The sequence below is a fragment of the Cherax quadricarinatus genome, chromosome 2, assembly GCF_038502225.1.
Source record: "Cherax quadricarinatus isolate ZL_2023a chromosome 2, ASM3850222v1, whole genome shotgun sequence".
Classification (NCBI taxonomy): Eukaryota; Metazoa; Arthropoda; class Malacostraca; order Decapoda; family Parastacidae; genus Cherax; species Cherax quadricarinatus.
Genome location: NC_091293.1, coordinates 5524216 through 5550330, shown reverse-complemented (window position 1 = coordinate 5550330; position 26115 = coordinate 5524216). Strand labels below are relative to the sequence as shown.

Genomic DNA, 26115 nt, shown 5'->3' with positions numbered 1-26115 from the left:
TATGATGTGCAATAATTTTTTTGCTCAGCATGACCATGTATATGAACTATATTAAATTATTATTATAGTCAAAGAAATTATTTTTATATTTATTAACTCATCGGCAGTCTCCCACCAAGGCAGGGTGGCCCGAGAAAGAAAAACTTTCATCTTCATTCACTCCATCATCAAATCACTCCTTCAAAGAAATTGTACAGGCTTAAACGGGCTATGCATGGCCAGTAGTAACAGCCTGATTGATCAGGCTCAAATCCACCGGAATGCCTGGTCAACGACTGGGCCCCGGGGGCGTTGACCCCCTGAACACCCTCCAGGTAGACTCCAGGTAGGGACAGATTGTCTTAGATATCAAAAATGGTTTCGAGAAATTCTTCATGAAAGACTGATATCGCAACTACTAATTAAAGTACAAATACAAAGAAGACAAAACCTCTTCTTTGAAGAACTTCTGATGAAAACAACAAAATTTCCCCATGGAAAAAGGTCACCAGTGAGGCATAATAACGTTTTAAGCTTATGTTATTATTTTCGAGAAGGAATATATATATATATATATATATATATATATATATATATATATATATATATATATATATATATATATATATATATATATATATATATATATATATATATATATATATATATATATATATATATATATATATATATATATTAAGACGTTAAAAGACATAAATCCCCGTGATAAACCTTACACAAGCATAGCGACTAAAATCTGGTAGAATTATATGCAAAGTGAAAGGTAATGGCGACGGGAGGTGTACACAGATAACATAAAAAATAAAACTATGATAGCTAAGATATAGACGCAACGTTTGGATATCTTTAATGCTGAAAACGTTTTTAATAATAAAGATACCTCAGGTAGGTTAGGTACGAGTTATCAGAAAACATGACAAGTGTTTCCTGACGCGGGTTTTAGTCATATGATGACCCGCCACTGCACTTCTTGGCCACCAGACCGAGGTCTTCCGCTGCCTTACCAGTCTACTCTTTTTACAAATAAGTTCCTTTAAAAAGCTACCTCAGTGCTACATTATGCACAAAAATATATATTATTATTCAATATTTCATATGATTTTTTAAAATACTTGAAACATTAAAAAACTAAGAAAAATGTGCTGAAATCTTGTTTTTTCACACTTTTAATAGAAACTGTTGCAAGAATTGTATTTCATGGACAGCACAATCATAATTTTTTTCGAATAGCATATGTGTATATTTTAGTTAAAAATTGAGGTTCATCAACTTGTGATGAACATTTATATAATGGTAAACAATGATATAATATGGAAAATGGTGGAGTGAGAATGTGGTCTGGAAATATTTTCAGACGACTGACTGTCACCGGAAGATCACTTGAAAAGTAACAGTATACTGCACTTTGCAGTAGTCTTCACGCATGTTGAGTGAGAAGAAAGTTTACGACAATCTCTTACAATAAACGTCATTACAAATTTGATTCTTCTGTAGAAGCACTAACCACACCGTCGTTAATATACAAAATAACTGCATGGTGAATCATCAGTTATATCATGAAATTAATAAAAAAATCCATAGCACTGACAAGGATGGGATGGAAAGAAAATTGGAAATTAAGAAAAACAATTTTTTTCCGGGAAGATACAATAAAAATATACAAAATAACCCGCACTTAGGATGACGACGTTTGGGTCCAACCTGGATCACTGACAAGGAAACGAAGGTCAGAAAATATCCGAGAGAGAGCGGAGAGACGAAAGGCGTACTAACGATAGTGGAAACAGTGGTAGTAGTGATGGTACACCTGGAGGGGGTCTCGGGGGTCAAAGCCTCCGTGGCCAGGTCCGAGACCAGGCCTTGAGGTTGATCAGGGCCTGATCAACCAGGTTGTTTCTGCTGGCCACACGTAAATAGAAGTACGAACCACATCCACAATAGTTGTAGTGGTGGTAGAAGTAGAAGTAGTTGTAGTGATGGTAGACGCAGAAGTAGTTGTAGTGGTGGTAGAAGTAATAGAGCTGCACTGGTAGAGGTAGACAATAGAAGGTAGCAAAAGTGATGGAAAAAAAGAGAAACAATGGCAGAAAGTGCAGTACAAGTGAAGAAATTGTAGTAGTATAGAAAGTAGTAGTAGTAGTAGTAGTAGTAGTAGTAGTAGTAGCAGCAGCAGCAGCAGCAGCAGCAGCAGCAGCAGTAGTAGCAGTAGTAGTAGTAGTAATAGTAGTAGTAGTAGTAGTAGTAGTAGTAGTAGTAGTAGTAGTAGTAGTAGTGGCAGCAGTAGTATTAGTAATAGTAGCAGCAGTAGTAGTAATCGTAGAAATGGTGGTGGTAGCCTAAGCGCTGCCGGACAGATGACCGACGGACAATTGGCCGAACAGACGTTTCACCGAACGGAAAATCAGGTTAGGTTAGGTGATGAATGCCATTTCGTCCTTTCGGTGAAATGGTGAAATGTCCGTTCGGTCAAATGTCCTTCAGTGAAATGTCCGTTCGGACAAATGTCCGTCGGTGAAATGTCCGTTCTGCCAAATGTCCGGGAGCCAATCCAAGAGAACAGAGGAGCACAGAAGGAGACCTACTGGCCCACTGACTTAGAAAAACAAAAAAACCTGCTGGGAAAAAAAAACTCAGAAAAGACGAAGCGTGTAAGGAGAGGAGGCGAGGCAAAGGTCAAGGTATATCCCGAGAGTTCTCAACTTAAGAGCATTTGGTAAAGCAGTGAGAAAGGTAACCATGTATACAGGGACAATGAGTCAGATCCAAAACATTGTGTGTGTGTGAGTGTATGTGTGTGTGTGTGTGTTTGTGTGTGTGTGTGTGTGTGTGTGTGTGTGTGTGTGTGTGTGTGTGTGTGTGTGTGTGTGTGTGTGTGTGTGTGTGTGTGTGTGTGTGTGTGTGTGTGTGTGTATGTGTGTGTGTGTGTGTGTGTATGTGCGTGTGTGTGTGTGTGTACTGCATACACTTGAGATTTTATGAAATTATATGTCAAACTAAATGCTAAAAATGGGGCACCACGAGTATATCTCCGCTCCTGCAATTACAATCCGGTCATATACTGTATCTCTCTCTCACACACATACACACATCCCCAACATCTCCATCATCATCTCAACACCTGCAGAGCTCCACGTACCGAGCACCTTGACTTGGACAGACTGAGTACTCTTGTCCCCATGCCTAGCGGAGGCGGTGCAGGAGTACGTGCCGGCATCCGTCACTCTCTGTACGTTGTCTATCACAAGAGACCCGTTGTTGTGCACCACCTGGCGGCGGCTCACGGGAAGCTGCACACCTTCTGCAGCAGGGAGACGGTATCGACTTAGTCAGGGGGAGGAGGAGAAGGAGGGAACTGAATAAATTTATAATTATTTCGGTAATGAGGAAACAGTCTTCAGGAACGGGAAAGTTTGGATGGAGTCTCCACAAGGGACTGAAAGGTATAGGAGTGGTAGTGGTAGTTATAACAGCAGTAGAAGTAGTAGTAGTAGCAGTAGTAGCAGCAGTGGCAGTAATAGTAGTAGGAGCAATAAATATTATTATAATTTTTAGTAGTACTAAGAGTAACAGAAATAGTAGTGATATAATTAGTAGTAGTAGTAGTAGTGGTAGTAGTAGTAGCTGGGTTTATCTCCAGAGCAGGAAAACAATTTTAATCAATCTGAATGTAAACAGTCATCTAAGCTGCGTCTAAACGATGCAATTTGATTTAATCTTTCATGAATGCAAATGAATTTTTTCGCCAGTGAGATAAACAGTTCCTAGAGAGAGAGAGAGAGAGAGAGAGAGAGAGAGAGAGAGAGAGAGAGAGAGAGAGAGAGAGAGAGAGAGAGATGTTGATAGAATGCAAGATTAAATAACAAAACCAGTAATAGGAACGTCAGTAATAGGAGCGTCATTAATATGAACGTCAGTAATAGGAATGTCATTAATAGGAACGTCAGAAATAGGAACGTCATTAATAGAAACGTCAGTTATAGGAACATCAATCACTGGTCAGCACTCATTTTCTGGTCAATGATATTACACCGATTTTAGGATACGTTTGTGATGCGATTCCGAATATGTCATCTGTTTTGCTTGATTGGTTCTAGTTTGTGATAAATTTGGTATCACATTGAAAAATATTAAAGATGTGAAAAATGTACTGATCAGGTGGGGCTAATTTACAAATCTCATAGAAATTTATTTTTAGATCATGCAAAAATCATATCAAATCTGGCACGTAGTTCCATATAGTAACAGATAATTTGTATACCACTAATTACTGCATATAAGTGAGCAATAAGACATTTCAAACTTCTAATGGAGCTGTCTATAAAAAGCCATCAATCTCATGGCCGATATTCAAGTTCCAGTCGAAGAAGAAGTCCAGGGATGTTATTGCGTTATTGCAGTATATAAGTTCTTCATCTTCGCTGAAGCAAGGAATGAGTTCAACCTCTCTTGTCCGATATGCTGTTGTTTTAACCTCTTGTTGTAGACATTTCTTTTCTTTTAGTCTGGATGCTAAAAATTCAGAGGCTAGCTTTGACAGACTGAGGTCATGTATCAGATCACTGAGTTCTTCTTGGAAGAACTGCTGTGGTGTTGAAATGCTTAATTCATATTCTCTTCCACTGCTATCACATGTGTTACATCCTAAACCCTGAGTTTCATCAACATGTGACAACGGAAGGTCAGGCAGTGTTGGAAACACTGGTATGGGAAAGCCTTCGATGTGTGCACAGGTCTCCTTGCTGACCCCAGATCAGGATATTCCAATATGACTTCCTTTTATCGATGCAAACCTTTCACATTCACCACACAGAAATAGCAATCGTCGTGGTGGTTCTTCTGCTCTCTCCATACCATAGGCACAATGAAGTTTAAACTTTTCCTTTCCCTATTTTTCCACTGTCGTAACCATTCTACACAGGTTTTACAAGCCATATGTGGAGCCCAAGACTTGACTTGTTCTCCAAACGCCACTCCAAAATAAGCAAGATAAGCTTGTTTTACAAAAACCGTGATGTTTTTTCTTTGCTTTTGTAAAGAGTATTTACCACAAATGTAGCACAATGCATTGGCATTGTTAAGCAGGTTCCTCGTGAATAACTCATGTTTATCTGGAATAAATAACAAAATAAAGATTACAATATTGTCATGTGGTCGTTGTTGATACAACTCCTTTCCTGAAATACATAATTTAAAAATAAAATTCTAATCTTTATTAAAATTACCTGTATATACAAATTGTCACTACATATACATATAAATAACAAAAAAGGCACAATACCGTGACTGGAATGATACACAAATAACCCGCACATAGAAGAGAGGAGCTTACGACGACGTTTCGGTCCGACTTGGACCATTTACAAAGTCACACTAACCAGAAGTGGAGCAGGACGGCTATATATAGGCAGGAAGAGGTAGTGGTGGTAGTAGTAGTAGTAGTAGTAGTAGTAGTGGTAGTAGTAGTAGTAGTAGTAGTAGTAGTAGTAGTAGTAGTAGTAGTAGTGGTAGTAGTAGTAGTAGTAGTAGTAGTAGTGGTAGTAGTAGTAGTAGTAGTAGTAGTAGTAGTGGTAGTAGTAGTAGTAGTAGTAGTGGTAGTAGTAGGGAACTAAGGAGGAGGAACCAGTCAAATATAAAGAAAGGGGAGCACTGCAAGGGAGCTAGGTGCCCACAGAGGGAGAGCAAGTGCACAGAGGTGGGGGGAAGGGGAAGTGATGAAATAAATAAGGAAGGAACAGAAACACGCGACAGAAGAAAGACAAAAAAAGGAAAGAGGAAAGGGGAAGATAAGATAAGATAAGATAAGATTTCGTTCGGATTTTTAACCCCGGAGGGTTAGCCACCCAGGATAACCCAAGAAAGTCAGTGCGTCATCGAGGACTGTCTAACTTATTTCCATTGGGGTCCTTAATCTTGTCCCCCAGGATGCGACCCACACCAGTCGACTAACACCCAGGTACCTATTTGCTGCTAGGTGAACAGGACAACAGGTGTAAGGAAACGTGTCGGAATGTTTCCACCCGCCGGGAATCGAACCCGGGCCCTCCGTGTGTGAAGCGGGAGCTTTAGCCACCAGGCCACCGGGCCTGAGGGAGAAGAAGAAAAAATGAGGAATCAGGTTAAGTCACGGGTGTTCTGAAGTTTGGAGCATTTTACAATGTAGTGGGAGAGGAAGACATCTTATCCGCCTCTGTGTGGACTCTAATTCCTTTTCCTTCCAAGGGAAATATTATTCTCAAACCTTCGGTGTAGCTATGGGCTCTCCTCTCTCTCCTGTCCTTGCTAATCTTTACGTGGAATACTTCGAGACTGTTCTTCCTCCTACCATCGATGTGCAACCTTCACAACGCTCCGCTATGTGGATGACATCTTTGCTCTGTGGCCTCATGACTCCAGTCTCTTCTAACCTTTTCTTGAAGCTCTTAATAATCTTGCCCCTTCCATTAAGTTTAAAGCTGAATTGGAATCTAATTCCTTGCTTCCTTTCCTTGATGTCCATGCCCACCGCTCAGATACAGGTTTTTCCTTTTCTGTTTACAGAAAACCTATGCACAGTGGCATGTACATTCACTACTTTTCCTATCATGCTTCCCCTGTCAAGAAAAGTGTTCTTATCTCCCTCTTTCTCCGTGCCCTCCGCATCTGTGATCCTCAGTTCCTTCCAGTAGAAATTTCCACTCCTCATAATTCGTTTTCCCGTCTTGGCTACCCTTCCCATTTCATAGACTCTGCCCTCTCACGAGCTAAACGTAATTTCTTCTCTCCCAAACTCTCTACTCCTGGGAACTCTTCTGTCCTCTGCCTTCCCTACATTTCCGGTCTTTCTAATCTCAACAATTCTCTCTGTCTCTTAGACATCAAGCTTACTTTCCGCCAGACTAACACTCTTCGCACTAATCTCGTTCATACCTCTCCTCCTTCTACAGATGTTCCTGGTGTCTACTCTATTTCTTGCTCCTCCTGTCCTCTTCAGTTCTTTGGAGAAACTGGCCGATCTCTTTCTGACAGACTTAAGGAGCACAAAAATAGTGTTAGGCTTGCCGACACTAACAATGCTCTTTTCTGTCACTTCAGAGATCATAGCCATCCTATAGACTGGTCTTCTGCTAAAACTGTCTTCCCTACTTCCAACTTTAACAGTCGCCGTCTTGTTGAATTCTCTCTAATACACAACTTTCCTTGTATGAATCTTAGTCCTGGCTTCGTCAATGTAGATGCCTTCCTCTCCCACTACATTGTAAAATGCTCCAAACTTCAGAACACCCGTGACTTAACCTGATTCCTCATTTTTTCTTCTTCTCCCTCTTCCCCTTTCCTCTTTCCTTTTTTTGTCTTTCTTCTGTCGCGTGTTTCTGTTCCTTCCTTATGTATTTCATCACTTCCCTTTCCCCCACCTCTGTGTACTTGCTCTCCCTCTGTGGGCACCTAGCTCCCTTGCAGTGCTCCCCTTTCTTTATATTTGACTGGCTCCTCCTCCTTAGTTCCCCACTACCACTACTACTACTACTACTACTACTACTACTACTACTACTACTACTACTACTACCACTACTACTACTACTACTACCACTACTACTACTACTACTACTACTACTACTACTACTACTACTACTACCACCACTACCTCTTCCTGCCTATTTATAGCCGTCCTGCTCCACTTCTGGTTAGTGTGACTTTGTAAATGGTCCAAGTCGGACCGAAACGTCGTCGTAAGCTCCTCTCTTCTATGTGCGGGTTATTTGTGTATACATATACACGCGTTATGGTTAAGGTCCCTGTTAATTGAGGGTAGGTGTGCAATATCTCACAAACTAGAGCCAATCTGAAACACCTACTGACATTTTCGAATTCAGCAACACCAGTAATACCTTAAATACCTTCAAAATATCTTTGACAACGAAAATTTTGTTGCTGACCAGTGTAACAGGAACGTCACCAATAATAAAGTTAATAATAGGAACATCAATATTATATAAGAACGTCAATAATAAGAACGTTAATAATAGGAACGTTAACAATAGGAACGTCAATAATAGTAACGTTAATATTAGGAACGTTAATAATTGGAACGTTAATAACGGGAACGTCAATCACTATGTAACAAAATTTCACTTTTGTTGTGTTCCTGGGAAATAAGCATCATTTCCCAATACTTTATAACTAAACGAACTTTTAAAAAAAAATGATCAGGACACTTCTGGAAAACTTTCAAGAAGGACTGATGTAAAACTATTATGGTCTAGGGTTTTACTTGGCAACTATAAAAACAGGGACTCACAAACCAGCATTCAGTTCAGCTCTGGATACCTGAGAAGACACATCAGAAGTGAAATGGCATCAAGAGGCTACAGTCATTCTCCAGATGCATTCTGTTACATATGTGGTCGATTCATTAAGACAAAACAAAGAAGTTCTCTGTAACAGCATCTAAAAAAATGTGTGAAGCTTACAAAGCATATTTTGTCACGACAGTTGTGGACCAAGACAAGACCTGGGCGCCTCATGTTGCTTGTGAACATTGTAAGAAAACATTGGAAAGTAAGAAAGTCATTATTTATATGAATGGTAAAATCTTGACTAGGACCATTTTATAAATGAAATGTATGTAACAGAAACTAATTCTTTTGATCTTTTACAGGATGGTATAGAGGAGAAAAAAGAGCCATGAAGTTTGCTGTTCCAAGAATATGGTGTGAACCCACTGATCACTCAACCAACTGTTACTTCTGTCTGGTGGATCCTTCCAAACACCGAACTGGGAAAATATACCTGTTATTTCTTATTTAGACCTTCCCTCTTCTATTGCACCAGTACCACACAGTGCTGATCTTCCTGTACCTACACCTCCAGAAAGAAGTCAACCATCAGAAGAAAAAATCAGCAAATCCTCCCTGGGCTTTAGTAGAACCATCATTATTAAATAACGTGTGCAAAAAGTCATGACACTCCTATTAATACTTTTCACAAAAAATGGAACACAATGTCAATAACTTATTCCTGAGTTATTCATATATTGTTTTCTGTAAAACTCTATGGTTACGGCGCACCAAATCTCAGCTTGTTGCAGACCTCAACATGTGTTGACATCCTAGAGGCGACTGAGCTGTCATGAGTCCCTGAACTTGAATGGAGTCCTCAAAGATGTTGCTATTTAGTGTATTTTGAATGAACCAATCATAAAAATCATAATTTTTGGAGAGATAAAGAAAAACACTAATTGCCAACTTGCTTTTTTTTGAGAGCAAGAACACAAAAATTCCATTTAAGGAAAAATACTTAGAAATATGATGATTACATCAACATGTTGCCAGAATTATGCACTATTTTTCGGTAAGAAAACATTTTTTTTTCCATAATTTTTCAATGTTCCTTTCCTAATCACTCCAGAAATGTTCTCTCCTCCCTTAAACGGGAAAGTGATTTGTTAGGTTAGGTTAGGTTAGGTTAGGTTAGGTTAGGTTAGGTTAGGTTAGGTAAGGTTCGTCAGGAAACAGGACAAATGTTTCCTGACGCGGGTCTTAGTCAGATGATGACCCGCCGTTGGAGCTTTTGGTCATCTGACCGAGGCCTTCCGCTGGCTTACCGGTCCACCCCTTTAAAAATTATGGTCATTTATAACCATTGTTATATATTAGTGATTTGTTGCATGAGCCCAAATTTAGAAAAATTGCATATTTTTACCTTTGTAAATATGTTTCAGAAAGTTTAAAATAAAATTTGTGTAAATGTATTTTATTTATGTAAATTTTATTTATTTTATTGTATGTTTTTTATTTAACATCAAAAACTAGCAAAAAATATTGAAATTTAGCCCTTTTTTTTTGTCAAAAAATTTACCCTGGTCATTTTCTATTGTTTTGCAACAAAAGGAATTGGAAAATAACACTTACTTGCCAGGAACAAAAATTGGGTTACATAGTGTAAGAGGAACTTCAATAACAGGAACGTGAAAAATAGGCACGTCAATAATAGGAACTTAATAATAGCAACGTCAATATTAGGAATTTCAATAATAGCAACGTTAATAACAGGAAAGTTAATAATAAGAACATTGATAACAGCAACGTCAATATTAGGAACTTCAATAATAGGAACGTCAATAAAAGGAAAGTTACTAATAAGAACGTTAATAATAGGGACATCAATAATAAGAAATTTAGTAATGGGAACTTTAATAATAGGAAGGTCAGTAATATGAACGACGTCAGTAATAGGAACGTCAGTAATATAAACGACAGTAGTATGATCATCAGTAATATGAACGTCAGTAATAAGAATGTCAGTAATAGGAGCGTTAGTAATAGGAACGTCAGTAATACAAACGTCAGTAATAAAAACCTCAGTAATAAGAACGTCAATAAAATGAATTTCAGAAATAGGAACGTCAGTAATAGGGACGTCAGTAAAATGAACGTCAAAAACAGGAACATCAATAATAGGAACGTCAGTAATAGGAACGTCAGTAATAGGAATGTCAGTAATAGGAACGTCAGTAATATAAACGTCAGTAATATAAACGTCAGTAATAAGAATGTCAGTAATAGGAACGTTAATAATAGGAACGTCAGTAAAATGAACGTCAGTAATAGGAACGTCAATAATAGGAACATCAGTAATAGGAATGTCGGTATAAGGAGCTTCAGTTATAGGAACGCCAGTAAAATGGACCTCAGTAATCGGAACGTCAGAAATAGGAACGTCAGTAAAATGAACGTTAAAAACAGGAACGTCAATAATAGGAACGTCAGTAATAGGAATGTCAGTAATAGGAATGTCAGTAATAGGAATGTCAGTAATAGGAACGTCAGTAATAGTCAAATTGCATCTGAATAATTGCTACAGTGATAATTGCAATGATAATTTCTTAACAATCATTGAATAATTGAAGCTGTACAGAACGTGTTTTGATCCTGTTAAGTGACCTTGACGCTCAAGTGAGAGTTGTCTCTAGTAGGGTCACCTTGTTAGCATCTTGAATAATTACATTATAGGAACTGACCTTACTAGCCAAGTGAGTGACATTTCATACCAATTGGGTGACCTTTCACATCAAGTGATTGGCCTGTCATGCCAACTAATTGACCTTTCATACCAAGTGAGTGACCTTACCAGGTGGCTGACCTTTCATGCCAGGTGGCTAGTCTTACATAATAGGTGGCTGATCTTTTAGACGAAGCAAGTGACCTTTCATTCCAAGTGACTGACCTTTTAACCAGATACGAGAGTGTATGGGGTATCCACCGACCGGACAGGTCAGTACGAGTCTTTCTCCTGCAACAGCACTGACGTCATCCATTGGTCGTACCACTGGCACTCCTGCAGAGTGAAAAAACAATCTATAGAGAATTCTATTAAGAAACAAGATAAGCACATGCCTAAAGCATTATATATATATATATATATATATATATATATATATATATATATATATATATATATATATATATATATATATATATATATATATATATATATATATATATATATATATATATATATATATATATATATATATATATATATATATATATATATATATATATATATATATATATATATATATATATATATATATATATATATATATATATAGTAGGTTGGTAGACAGCAACCACCCAGGGAAGTACTACCGTCCTGCCAGATGACTGTGAAACAGAAACCTGTAACTGTTTTGCATGATGTTAGGATTGCTGGTGTCTTTTTCTGTCTCATAAACACGCTAGATAACAGGGATATCTTGCTACTCCAACTTACACTTTGGTCACACTTCACAGACATGCACATGCATATATATATATACATACATCTAGGTTTTTCTCCTTTTTCTACATAGCTCTTGTTCTTCTTTATTTCTTCTATTGTTCATGGGGAAGTGGAGAAGAATCTTTCCTCTGTAAGCCATGCGTGTCGTATGAGGCGACTAAAATGCCGGGAGCAATGGGCTAGTAACCCCTTCTCCTGTAGACATTTACTAAAAAAGAGAAGAAGAAAAACTTTATAAGACTGGGATGCTTGAATGTGCGTGGATGTAGTGCGGATGACAAGAAACAGATGATTGCTGATGTTATGAATGAAAAGAAGTTGGATGTCCTGGCCCTAAGCGAAACAAAGCTGAAGGGGGTAGGGGAGTTTCGGTGGGGGGAAATAAATGGGATTAAATCTGGAGTATCTGAGAGAGTTAGAGCAAAGGAAAGGGTAGCAGTAATGTTGAATGATCAGTTATGGAAGGAGAAAAGAGAATATGAATGTGTAAATGCAAGAATTATGTGGATTAAAGTAAAGGTTGGATGCGAGAAGTGGGTCATAATAAGCGTGTATGCACCTGGAGAAGAGAGGAATGCAGAGGAGAGAGAGAGATTTTGGGAGATGTTAAGTGAATGTATAGGAGCCTTTGAACCAAGTGAGAGAGTAATTGTGGTAGGGGACCTGAATGCTAAAGTAGGAGAAACTTTTAGAGAGAGTGTGGTAGGTAAGTTTGGGGTACACAAATAACCCGCACATAAAAGACAGAAGCTTACGACGACGTTTCGGTCCGACTTGGACCATTGACAAAGTCACACTAACAGAGGAGGAGCAGGACGGCTATATATAGGCAGGAAGAGGTGGAGGTAGTAGTAGTGGTAGTAGTAGTAGTAGTAGTAGTAGTAGTAGTACAAGAATTGTATATAATACCGACAGGATGAAATGACACATGCACAACACCCGGGCATCCCCACCGTAGACGTTTCGCCATCCAGCCAGCCACTGGATGGCGAAACGTCCACAACAAAGACAACCAGACGCCGCACATGTGTCTAATTTCATCAGTAGATGAAGTAGAAGAAGAAGAGGTAGTAGTAGTGGTAGTGGTAGAAGTGGGAAATAAGGAAGACGAGCCAGTCAAATACAAAGGAAGGGGAGCACTGCAAGAGAGCTAGAAACCCACAGAGGGAGAGCAAGCGCACCGAGGTGCGTGAAAGGGGAAGTGGTGAAATAAAATAAAGAAGGAACAGAAACACGAGACAGGAGAGAGAAAGACAACCCAGAGGAGAAAAGGAGAGAGGAAAGGGGAAGAGGAAGAAGAAAAAGAAGAAGAAGAAAAAATGAGGATTCAGGTTAAGTCACGGGTGTTCTGAAGTTTGGAGCATTTTACAATGTAGTGGGAGAGGAAGGCATCTACAGAGACGAAGCCAGGGCTAAGGTTCATACAAGGAAAGTTGTGTATAAGAGAGGATTCAACTAAACGGCGACTGTTCGAGTTGGAAGTAGGGAAGACAGTTTTAGCAGAAGACCTCTGGGTTGTCTTTCTCTCTCCTGTCTCGTGTTTCTGTTCCTTCTTTATTTTATTTCACCACTTCCCCTTTCACGCACCTCGGTGCGCTTGCTCTCCCTCTGTGGGTTTCTAGCTCTCTTGCAGTGCTCCCCTTCCTTTGTATTTGACTGGCTCGTCTTCCTTATTTCCCACTTCTACCACTACCACTACTACTACCTCTTCTTCTTCTACTACATCTACTGATGAAATTAGACACATGTGCGGCGTCTGGTTGTCTTTGTTGTGGACGTTTCGCCATCCAGTGGCTGGCTGGATGGCGAAACGTCTACGGTGGGGATGCCCGGGTGTTGTGCATGTGTCATTTCATCCTGTCGGTATTATATACAATTCTTGTACTACTACTACTACTACTACTACTACTACTACCACTACTACTACCTCCACCTCTTCCTGCCTATATATAGCCGTCCTGCTCCTCCTCTGTTAGTGTGACTTTGTCAATGGTCCAAGTCGGACCGAAACGTCGTCGTAAGCTTCTGTCTTTTATGTGCGGGTTATTTGTGTATCGTTCCAGTCACGGTATTGTGCCTTTTTGTTATTTAAGTTTGGGGTGCCAGGTGTAAATGATAATGGGAGCCCTTTGATTGAACTTTGTATAGAAAGAAGTTTAGTTATAGGTAATACATATTTTAAGAAAAAGAGGATAAATAAGTATACAAGATATGATGTAGGGCGAAATGACAGTAGTTTGTTGGATTATATATTGGTAGATAAAAGACTGTTGAGTAGACTTCAGGATGTACATGTTTATAGAGGGGCCACAGATATATCAGATCACTTTCTAGTTGTAGCTACACTGAGAGTAAAAGGTAGATGGGATACAAGGAGAATAGAAGCATCAGGGAAGAGAGAGGTGAAGGTTTATAAACTAAAAGAGGAGGCAGTCAGGGAAAGATATAAACAGCTATTGGAGGATAGACGGGCTAATGAGAACATAGGCAATGGGGTCGAAGAGGTATGGGGTAGGTTTAAAAATGTAGTGTTAGAGTGTTCAGCAGAAGTTTGTGGTTACAGGAAAGTGGGTGCGGGAGGGAAGAGGAGCGATTGGTGGAATGATGATGTAAAGAGAGTAGTAAGGGAGAAAAAGTTAGCATATGAGAAGTTTTTACAAAGTAGAAGTGATGCAAGGAGGGAAGAGTATATGGAGAAAAAGAGAGAGGTTAAGAGAGTGGTGAAGCAATGTAAAAAGAGAGCAAATGAGAGAGTGGGTGAGATGTTATCAACAAATTTTGTTGAAAATAAGAAAAAGTTTTAGAGTGAGATTAACAAGTTAAGGAAACCTAGAGAACAAATGGATTTGTCAGTTAAAAATAGGAGAGGAGAGTTATTAAATGGAGAGTTAGAGGTATTGGGTAGATGGAGGGAATATTTTGAGGAATTGTTAAATGTTGATGAAGATAGGGAAGCTGTGATTTCGTGTATAGGGCAAGGAGGAATAACATCTTGTAGGAGTGAGGAAGAGCCAGGTGTGAGTGTGGGGGAAGTTCGTGAGGCAGTAGGTAAAATGAAAGGGGGTAAGGCAGCCGGGATTGATGGGATAAAGATAGAAATGTTAAAAGCAGGTGGGGATATAGTTTTGGAGTGATTGGTGCAATTATTTAATAAATGTATGGAAGAGGGTAAATACCTAGGGATTGGCAGAGAGCATGCATAGTTCCTTTGTATAATGGCAAAGGGGACGAAAGAGAGTGCAAAAATTATAGGGGGATAAGTCTGTTGAGTATACCTGGTAAAGTGTATGGTAGAGTTATTATTGAAAGAATTAAAAGTAAGACTGAGAATAGGATAGCAGTTGAACAAGGAGGCTTTAGGAAAGGTAGGGGGTGTGTGGACCAGGTGTTTACAGTGAAACATATAAATGAAGTTTTTACGAGGATAGTGAGGCTCAAGTTAGAGTACATAGGAAAGAGGGAAATTATTTCCCAGTAAAAGTAGGCCTTAGACAAGGATGTGTGATGTCAACGTGGTTGTTTAATATATTTATAGATGGGGTTGTAAGAGAAGTAAATGCGAGGGTCTTGACAAGAGGCGTGGAGTTAAAAGATAAAGAATCACATATAAAGTGGGAGTTGTCACAGTTGCTCTTTGCTGATGACACTGTGCTCTTGGGAGATTCTGAAGAGAAGTTGCAGAGATTGGTGGATGAATTTGGTAGGGTGTGCAAAAGAAGAAAATTAAAAGTGAATACAGGAAAGAGTAAGGTTATGAGGATAACAAAAATATTAGGTGATGAAAGATTGGATATCAGATTGGAGGGAGAGAGTATGGAGGAAGTGAATGTATTCAGATATTTGGGAGTGGACGTGTCAGCGGATGGGTCTATGAAGGATGAGGTGAATCATAGAATTGACGAGGGGAAAAGGGTGAGTGGTGCACTTAGGAGTCTGTGTAGACAACGAACTTTGTCCTTGGAGGCAAAGAGGGGAATGTATGAGAGTATAGTTTTACCAACGCTCTTATATGGGTGTGAAGCATGGGTGATGAATGTTGCAGCGAGGAGAAGGCTGGAGGCAGTGGAGATGTCATGTCTGAGGGCAATGTGTGGTGTGAATATAATGCAGAGAATTCGTAGTTTGGAAGTTAGGAGGAGGTGCGGGATTACCAAAACTGTTGTCCAGAGGGCTGATTAAGGGTTGTTGAGGTGGTTCGGATATGTAGAGAGAATGGAGCGAAACAGAATGACTTCAAGAGTGTATCAGTCTGTAGTGGAAGGAAGGCGGGGTAGGGGTCGGCCTAGGAAAGGTTGGAGGGAGGGGATAAAGGAGGTTTTGTGTGCGAGGGGCTTGGACTTCCAGCAGGCGTGCGTGAGCGTGTTTGATAGGAGTGAATGGAGACGAATGATTTTTAATACTTGACGTGCTGTTGGAGTGTGAGCAAAGTAACATTTATGAAGGGGTTCAGGGAAACCGGCAGGCCGGACTTGAGTCCTGGAGATGGGAAGTACAGTGCCTGCACTCTGAAGGAGGGGTGTTAATGTTGCAGTTTAAAAACTGTAGTGTAAAGCACCCTTCTGGCAAGACAGTGATGGAGTGAATGATGGTGAAAGTTTTTCTTTTTCGGGCCACCCTGCCTTGGTGGGAATCGGCCAGTGTGATAATAATAATAAATATATATATATATATATATATATATATATATATATATATATATATATATATATATATATATATATATATATATATATATATATATATATATATATATATATATATATATATATATATATATATATATATATATATATATATATATATATATATATATATATATATATATGTCGTGCCGAATAGGCAGAACTTGCGATCTTGGCTTAAATAGCAACGCTCATCTTGCCATATAGGAAAAGTGAAAATTTGTGTATGCAATAATTTCGCCAAAATCATTCTAAACCTAACGAAAAAAATATATTTCACTGTGTTTGTTTAGTATTAAATTATTGTAAACAAATCAAAAATATATTTATTTGGGTTAGGCTGAAATAAATTGCGCTTGTTATAATAAGTTTAGGTAAGTTTTCTAAGTTGCTTTTGGTGCAAAATTATAAATTTTTACATCAACATTAATGAAAAAAATATATCTCTAAACGTATAAGAGAAAATTTTAGAAAGCACTTAATTTTAAATGAGTTCTTGCTAATTGACCAGTTTTACATATTCGGCACGATATATATATATATATATATATATATATATATATATATATATATATATATATATATATATACATATAATATATGTATATATATATATATATATATATATACATATATATATATATATATATATATATATATATATATATATATATATATATATATATATATATATATATATATATATATATATATATATATATATATATATATATATATATATATATATATGTCGTGCCGAATATGTAAAACTGGTCAATTAACAAGAACTCATTTAAAATGAAGTCCTTTCTAAAAAATTTCTCTTATACGTTTAAAGATATATTTTTTTCATTAATGTTAATGCAAAAAATTTTAATTTTGCTCCAAAAGAATCTTAGAAAACTTACCTAACCTTATTATAACGAGAACAATTTATTTGAGCCTAACCCAACTAAATATATTTTAGATTTGTTTACAGTAATTTAATACTAAACAAACACAGTGAAATATATTTTTTTCGTTTGGTTCAGAATGATTTTGGCGAAATTATTGCATACACAAATTTTCACTTGCCCTATATGGCAAGATGAGCGTTGCTATTTAAGCCAAGATCGCAAGTTCTGCCTATTCGGCACGACATATATATATATATATATATATATATATATATATATATATATATATATATATATATATATATATATATATATATATATATATATATATATATATATATATATATATATATATATAGTATGCTCAACACGTCATCAGGAACTTGTATTGTTGCAGAAAATAGGAGGAGGTCCAAGTAAATACAATCAGAGGGAGGGCCTTTGCTAGCTACAGTCAAGGCACTCCCTGTTAATTGGGGCAGTGATGCTGAGAGCCACTGCAATACGGAGGGTCTGTGGGTCGAGGCGTGTATGGAGGAAGTCCACAGAGTGAGGTGCGATCATAGCTTGGAGACAGGCAGCCTTCCTGTTGATATTGCAGCCCCGAGTATGTTGGCATGCACTTTTTCAACGATGGTGCCATTCCAAATCGACTGTTTACAGGCCAGTGTTGCACTAGATTTTAGTGCTGGTGCAGCGAGTCTCCTCTTCGGTAATAGTACTTGTATAGCTAGGATCCTGTATTCCTGCTGAATCACAAAGTTTATTCGGAATAATTTGTTTTTTTTTAACTCGTCTGATGCTATGAAAGAGGATAAGAAAGCTGGTAGGGCAATCTGGGAGGATTTGCAAACTCCCAGCCCCCCAAGCCTGTTCATCTTCACGGGAAAGATTTAGTACACTCTCTAGAATGATGTTTAGGAGGGAGTCATATTCCTCGAGCTTTGAATTACTGAAGGCTAGGGAGCATTTCAAGAAGCAGGTAAGTTTTGAGATGACAGGCACCTGGTGAGTAGATAGAAGGCATCATGTGTATCAATGTCTCATTCTGCCTTCCAGATTTTTTTAGAATCAGATCAGTGGCACTGGACCCAAGAGGAGCACTAATGAAAGTGCTGTTGGGTGCAATGATGGCTCGTGTTCTTCGCAAAATAGCACTTATCCCCTCAATGATCTGTCGTTAGAAACTATTTCGCATTTGGTGGGGTTCAAAGATAGGCCCAGTCTCTTTCCTCTGTCTTTTATTTTCCTGATGTCTTCTAGGAGAGATTCTGTACTGCCAGCTAGGGTACCATCATCCAAGAACCAGATATTTAGCTCAATGGAGAGTGCTTCTGTCACTTCCTTGATGACCAGACAGAAACAACAAGGGGCGAGAGAGTTTCCCTGTTGCCCTCACGCGAGTCAATTTTATGGTCCCCTAACAGTCGTTTAGAAGCCCCACCATAACAGGATTGGATAAAAGGATAGAGGGAAGGGAAGTGTCTAGAAGTGCTTGCAAAGCAGAATCCCTTCTGACTAAGTTGAAAGCGTTGGCAAAGTACAATTTAATCAAGGCTTTTTCACCTGATATGTTACTGATGAATACTCGCGCTGCATGGGCTGCTGCTTCACAGCCTTGTTGAACACCAAAATCAAGCAGTGTTGGTTTCAGCACTGCGGCAGCCTCTTGACTCCTTATTCTCACTGCAGCCTTGGCAAAAAAAGGCGCCTAAGGCCTGATTTCACCGTCCTTTTCCCAAAGGACACATAGTGAGGCATCAGAGAAGCTTTGTCTAATGACCTCTTAATTTTCCAATGTGTGCCAGCCAGGCACACACTGGAAAATTGGTGAGTTCCGACAACAACCTTTCTGAAACATCACCAAGTGCAGGACTGAGCATTAGTTTCAAATATTGTAAAGTTAAACAGGTGAAACCACTTACAGAGTCCTGTAGAGCAGAGATGGCTTTCTACACATCAGCGTCCTGTATGGTTAAATGTTGTTCACCTGCTGCACTGTCAGGGAGGTCAGTGTTGGTACTGGGAGACCTGGGTGGATGTTTATCTCTCTCTTTCCTCCCTTCTCTCTCTCTCTTTCTCTCTCTCTCTCTCTCTCTCTCTCTCTCTCTCTCTCTCTCTCTCTCTCTCTCTCTCTCTCTCTCTCTCTCTCTCTCTCTATGTATATATGTATATATATATATATATATATGTATATATGTATATATATATATATATATATATATATATATATATATATGTATATATGTATATATATATATATATATATATATATATATATATATATATGTATATATATATATGTATATATGTATATATATATATATATATATATGTATATATGTATATATATATATATTTTATTTTATTATCACACCGGCCGATTCCCACCAAGGCAGTGTGGCCCGAAAAAGAAAAACTTTCACCATCATTCACTCCATCACTGTCTTGCCAGAAGGGTGCTTTACACTACAGTTTTTAAACTGCAACATTAACACCCCTCCTTCAGAGTGCAGGCACTGTACTTCCCATCTCCAGGACTCAAGTCCGGCCTGCCGGTTTCCCTGAACCCCTTCATAAATGTTACTTTGCTCACACTCCAACAGCACGTCAAGTATTAAAAACCATTTGTCTCCATTCACTCCTATCAAACACGCTCACGCACGCCTGCTGGAAGTCCAAGCCCCTCGCACACAAAACCTCCTTTACCCCCTCCCTCCAACCTTTCCTAGGCCGACCCCTACCCCGCCTACCTTCCACTACAGACTGATACACTCTTGAAGTCACTCTGTTTCGCTCCATTCTCTTTACATGTCCGAACCACCTCAACAACCCTTCCTCAGCCCTCTGGACAACAGTTTTGGTAATCCCGCACCTCCTCCTAACTTCCAAACTACGAATTCTCTGCATTATATTCACACCACACATTGCCCTCAGGCATGACATCTCCACTGCCTCCAGCCTTCTCCTCGCTGCAACATTCATCACCCATGCTTCACACCCATATAAGAGCGTTGGTAAAACTATACTCTCATACATTCCCCTCTTTGCCTCCAAGGACAAAGTTCTTTGTCTCCACAGACTCCTAAGTGCACCACTCACTCTTTTCCCCTCATCAATTCTATGATTCACCTCATCTTTCATAGACCCATCTGCTGACACGTCCACTCCCAAATATCTGAATACATTCACCTCCTCCATACTCTCTCCCTCCAATCTGATATTCAATCTTTCATTACCTAATCTTTTTGTTATCCTAATAACCTTACTCTTTCCTGTATTCACCTTTAATTTTCTTCTTTTCCACCAATCTCTGCAACTTCTCTTCAGAATCTCCCAAGAGCACAGCATCATCAGCAAAGAGCAGCTGTGACAACTCCCACTTTGTGTGTGATTCTTTATCTTTTAACTCCACGCCTCTTGCCAAGACCCTCGCATTTACTTCTCTTACAACCCCATCTATAAATATATTAAACAACCACGGTGACATCACACATCCTTGTCTAAGGCCTACTTTTACTGGGAAATAATTTCCCTCTTTCCTACATACTGTAACTTGAGCCTCACCATCCTCGTAAAAACTCTTCACTGCTTTCAGTAACCTACCTCCTACACCATACACCTGCAACATCTGCCACATTGTCCCCCTATCCACCCTGTCATACGCCTTTTCCAAATCCATAAATGCCACAAAGACCTCTTTAGCCTTATCTAAATAGTGTTCACTTATATGTTTCACTGTAAACACCTGGTCCACACACCCCCTACCTTTCCTAAAGCCTCCTTGTTCATCTGCTATCCTATTCTCCGTCTTACTCTTAATACTTTCAATAATAACTCTACCATACACTTTACCAGGTATACTCAGCAGACTTATCCCCCTATAACTTTTGCACTCTCTTTTATCCCCTTTGCCTTTATACAAAGGAACTATGCATGCTCTCTGCCAATCCCTAGGTACCTTACCCTCTTCCATACATTTATTAAATAATTGCACCAACCACTCCAAAACTATATCCCCACCTGCTTTTAACATTTCTATCTTTATCCCATCAATCCCGGCTGCCTTACCCCCTTCCATTTTACCTACTGCCTCACGAACTTCCCCCACACTTACAACTGGCTCTTCTTCACTCCTACAAGATGTTATTCCTCCTTGCCCTATACACGAAATCACAGCTTCCCTATCTTCATCAACATTTAACAATTCCTCAAAATATTCCCTCCATCTTCCCAATACCTCTAACTCTCCATTTAATAACTCTCCTCTCCTATTTTTAACTGACAAATCCATTTGTTCTCTAGGCTTCCTTAACTTGTTAATCTCACTCCAAAACTTTTTCTTATTTTCAATAAAATTTGTTGATAACATCTCACCCACTCTCTCATTTGCTCTCTTTATATATATATATATATATATATATATATATATATATATATATATATATATATAATATATATATATATATATATATATATATATATATTTATTTATTTAAGGCTGATGCATGCAGGGGATTAGATGAAAAGCTGTAAGCCTTCTCCCTGAAAGCTGGCTGCCTTGGATCAAACGTGTAGCTCATGCTACACGCCAAGGTATTGGTCCAGTGTGGGTAGATTGGTAAAGCACTGCGTACCTTGTCCTAAGGTTCGTAGGTTCGAGTCTCCTTCAGCCAGAAATCAGTGTTTATATATATATATATATATATATATATATATATATATATATATATATATATATATATATATATATATATATATGTCGTGCCGAATAGGCAGAACTTGCGATCTTGGCTTAAATAGCAACGCTCATCTTGCCATATAAGACAAGTGAAAATTTGTGTATGCAATAATTTCGCCAAAATCATTCTGAAGGTAACGAAAAAAAAATATATTTGATTGTGTTTGTTTAGTATTAAATTATTGTAAACGTATTTAAAATATATTTAGTTGGGTTAGGCTAAAATAAATTACACTTGTTATAATAAGGTTAGGTAAGTTTTCTAAGATTCTTTTGGTCCAAAATTATAATTTTTTTTCATTAACACTGATGAAAAAAATATATCTTTAAACGTATAAGAGAAAATTTCAGAAAGGACTTAATTTTAAATGAGTTCTTGCTAATTGACCAGTTTTACATATTCGGCACGACGTACATATATATATATATATATATATATATATATATATATATATATATATATATATATATATATATATATATATATATATATATATATATATATATATATATATATATATATATATATATATATATATATATATATATTTATATATATATATATTATATATTATATATATATATATATATATATATATATGTATATATATATATATATATATATATATATATATATATATATATATATATATATATATATATATATATATATATATATATGTATGTATGTGTGTATATATACATATATCACTGAATATTAAAGAAGCACATGAAAGGAAAATAAGTTCAAGGAGTTCATAAGATGTGTATATTTCAACGTCACTCAGGTACCCTCTTCCGTAGACAAGGGGGTAAGTGACTGAAACTGACATTCATTCGTAATTTACTTGCTTGTTGACCAGTTACTGACAAATTGTCCTCAAATTGGGACGTGTAATGTAACACGAACTGCCATGTGTGCCATTTTGCACGATTCAAATTGGGACTCTACGGAATGGCCGCCATAGTGCTGACACCACGAGAGTGCTGACATCACTGTATGGACGTTGTAGAACTGACACCAACAGTGCTAACACCTTATGAGTGCTACTGACATCACTCTACTGTTACCATACCATAGTGCTGACACCATAGAAGTGCTGACATCACGGTACGGCTGCCATAAAATTGACACCAACCGTTCCTTCCGACACTACATGAGGGCTGATACACTGTACAACCAGCATAGAACTGTCACTAACATAGTACTCAAACCATAATATTGCTGACATCACGGTACGGCTATCAGTGAGCTAATACCAACACAGTGCCGACACTACGTGAGTGCTGACGCCATTGCACCTGTCAGACGATCCTACAAGTTATTTTTATCTGTTTCAGAGTTTTAATATAGGACTTTTTAAATAAGCCGACGTTGCCTAATTGCAGTTATTAAGGTGATGGCAATTCCTTGTAACTGTGACCACATAACGAAAAGTGCAGCTGACTATGAAAACAAACATAACAAAACAAAAATAAGAAAGAAAAAAAAATGGTAAGAAAACAAAAGTAAGAAAAGAACAGAGAGAAAATGAAAGTAAAAAAAAGTAAGAGAACAAAAAGGCAAATTAGGTATTGACAAAAATTAAGGCTTAAAAAAACAAACAAGTAAATTTAATAATAATTAATATTGAAATTAAAAATAAAGACAGCAACGATAATGAGAAATATAATAATAATGATAATAAAAATTTATTAAGACATCGGAGAAGACTAAGAAGATGAAGAAGAAAAAGAACAATAACAAGAACAATAAGAGCAAGAAAAAGAAGAACAAAAGGAGGAGGAGGATGAGCAGGAAGAAGAGAAGGAGGAGAAGATTACCAACATTAAAGAGAATAGCTGTGTTAGGTTCATTAGAGGTAATATTCAATATCTTGGTATAACTCTCAATCCTGACTGTGTGTAGGCAAGGTCTCAGCAGCAGACTGTCAGAGACGGAGGCTGTCTACCTGCAGTCTACTTGGAGAGTATTCCTTGAGTGAACGACCCCCCGACTCGGTCTTCAACCTGGCCTCCCTGTGGAATAGAGCCTGATCAACCCGGCTGTTACTGCTTGCTGCACTCACTCCAACGTACGAATCACAGCCAGGTTGGTCAGGTATCTGTCCAGCAATCTCTTGAAGAAAGCCAGTTGTCTGTTGACAATCCCTCTTATGTATGCTGGGAGGCTGTTGAACAGTCTTGACCACTGGACACTCATTGTATCTCTTCGTGTAATCATGGCTCTCCTACTTTACAATGGCAGTATGTTGTACTAACTGCCCAGTCTATTGCATTCGTAGAGAGTAATTCGTGTGTGCAGATTTGGTACTAGTCCTCCTAGGATTTTCCAAGAGTGTATTATGATCCATCTTTCTCGCCTACATTACTAGTAGTACAGGCCAAGTGATTTCAAAATGTCCCAGTAATTAAGGTGCTTAAATGAGTTAATACGTGCAGTAAAAGTTCCCAGTATATTCTCTAGATCTGGGGATGTTAGCGTACAACAGTTTTCCAGCCCAGTGAGAACAAACGACATAAAACGGATCATCACTGGTCTTGCTTCGCTTATTTTGCAAGTTCTCATTACCCATCCTCTCAATTTCCTCGCGACTGTGATAATGACACTGTTGTGATCGTGGAAGGTGAGCAACAGACTGTAACAGACGCTGGGAAAACCTGTCTCCCCCCAAAAAATTCTTGAATGTAAGAGTCGATAATGAAAAACAGACTTAAATTGAACAAGTGTTTCAAATCTGGAGAAAGTTAGTTACCATTTTGTCCTAGGCACATGTCGATTAGACACTAGGCCTGTTGTATATATGTGTGTGTGTGTGTGTGTGTGTGTGTGTGTGTGTGTACTCACCTAGTTGTACTCACCTAGTTGAGGTTGCGGGGGTCGAGTCCGAGCTCCTGGCCCCGCCTCTTCACTGATCGCTACTAGGTCACTCTCCCTGAGCCGTGAGCTTTATCATACCTCTGCTTAAAGCTATGTATGGATCCTGCCTCCACTACATCGCTTCCCAAACTATTCCACTTACTGACTACTCTGTGGCTGAAGAAATACTTCCTAACATCCCTGTGATTCATCTGTGTCTTCAGCTTCCAACTGTGTCCCCTTGTTACTGTGTCCAATCTCTGGAACATCCTGTCTTTGTCCACCTTGTCAATTCCTCTCAGTATTTTGTATGTCGTTATCATGTCCCCCCTATCTCTCCTGTCCTCCAGTGTCGTGAGTGAGTGTGTGTGTGTGTGTGTGTGTGTGTGTGTGTGTGTGTGTGTGTGTGTGTGTGTGTGTGTGTTTGTGTGTGTGTGTGTGTGTGTGTGTGTGTGTGTGTGTGTGTGTTTTTTTTTGTGTGTGTGTGTGTGTGTGTGTGTGTGTGTGTGTGTGTGTGTGTGTGTGTGTGTGTGTGTGTGTGTGTGTGTGTGTGTGTGTGTGTGTGTTTGTGTGTGTGTGTGTGTGTGTGTGTGTGTGTGTGTGTGTGTGTGTGTGTGTGTGTGTGTGTGTGTGAGTGTGTGTGTGTGTGTGTGTGTGTGTGTGTGTGTGTGTGTGTGTTTGTGTGTGTGTGTTTGTGTGTGTGTGTGTGTTTGTGTGTGTGTGTGTGTGTTTGTGTGAGTGTGTTTGTGTGTGTGTGCATGCTGTGTGTGCATGTTGTGTGTGTGTGTAGTCACCTAGTTGAGGTTGCAGGGGTCGAGTCCAAGCTCCTGGCCCCGCCTCTTCACTGGTCGCTACTAGGTCACTCTCCCTGAACCATGAGCTTTATCGTACCTCTGCTTAAAGCTATGTATGAATCCTGCTTCCACTACATCGCTTCCCAAACTATTCCATTTCCTGACTACTCTGTGGCTGAAGAAATACTACCTAACATCCCTTTGATTCATCCGTTTCTTCAGCTTCCAACTGTGTCCCCGTGTTGCTGTGTCCAGTCTCAGGAACATCCTGTCTTTGTCCACCTTGTCAATTCCTCTCAGTATTTTGTAAGTCGTTATCATGTCCCCCCTATCTCTCCTGCTCTCCAGTGTCGTCAGGTTGATTTCCCTTAACGTCTCCTCA

At 38.6% G+C, this 26115-nt stretch overlaps 1 protein-coding gene across 1 annotated transcript in view; it reads right to left on the bottom strand.

Moving 5' to 3' along the window:
* LOC128690178 (cell adhesion molecule Dscam2-like) overlaps positions 1–26115 on the bottom strand; it is a 485658-nt gene that overhangs the window by 177105 nt on the left and 282438 nt on the right. Inside the window, exons 12-13 of the mRNA XM_070089455.1 lie at positions 11203–11313; positions 3137–3298 (exon numbers count right to left, since the gene is read on the bottom strand). Coding sequence (XP_069945556.1) covers positions 3137–3298; positions 11203–11313 — 273 coding nt within the window. The remainder of the gene's footprint in view (positions 1–3136; positions 3299–11202; positions 11314–26115) is intronic.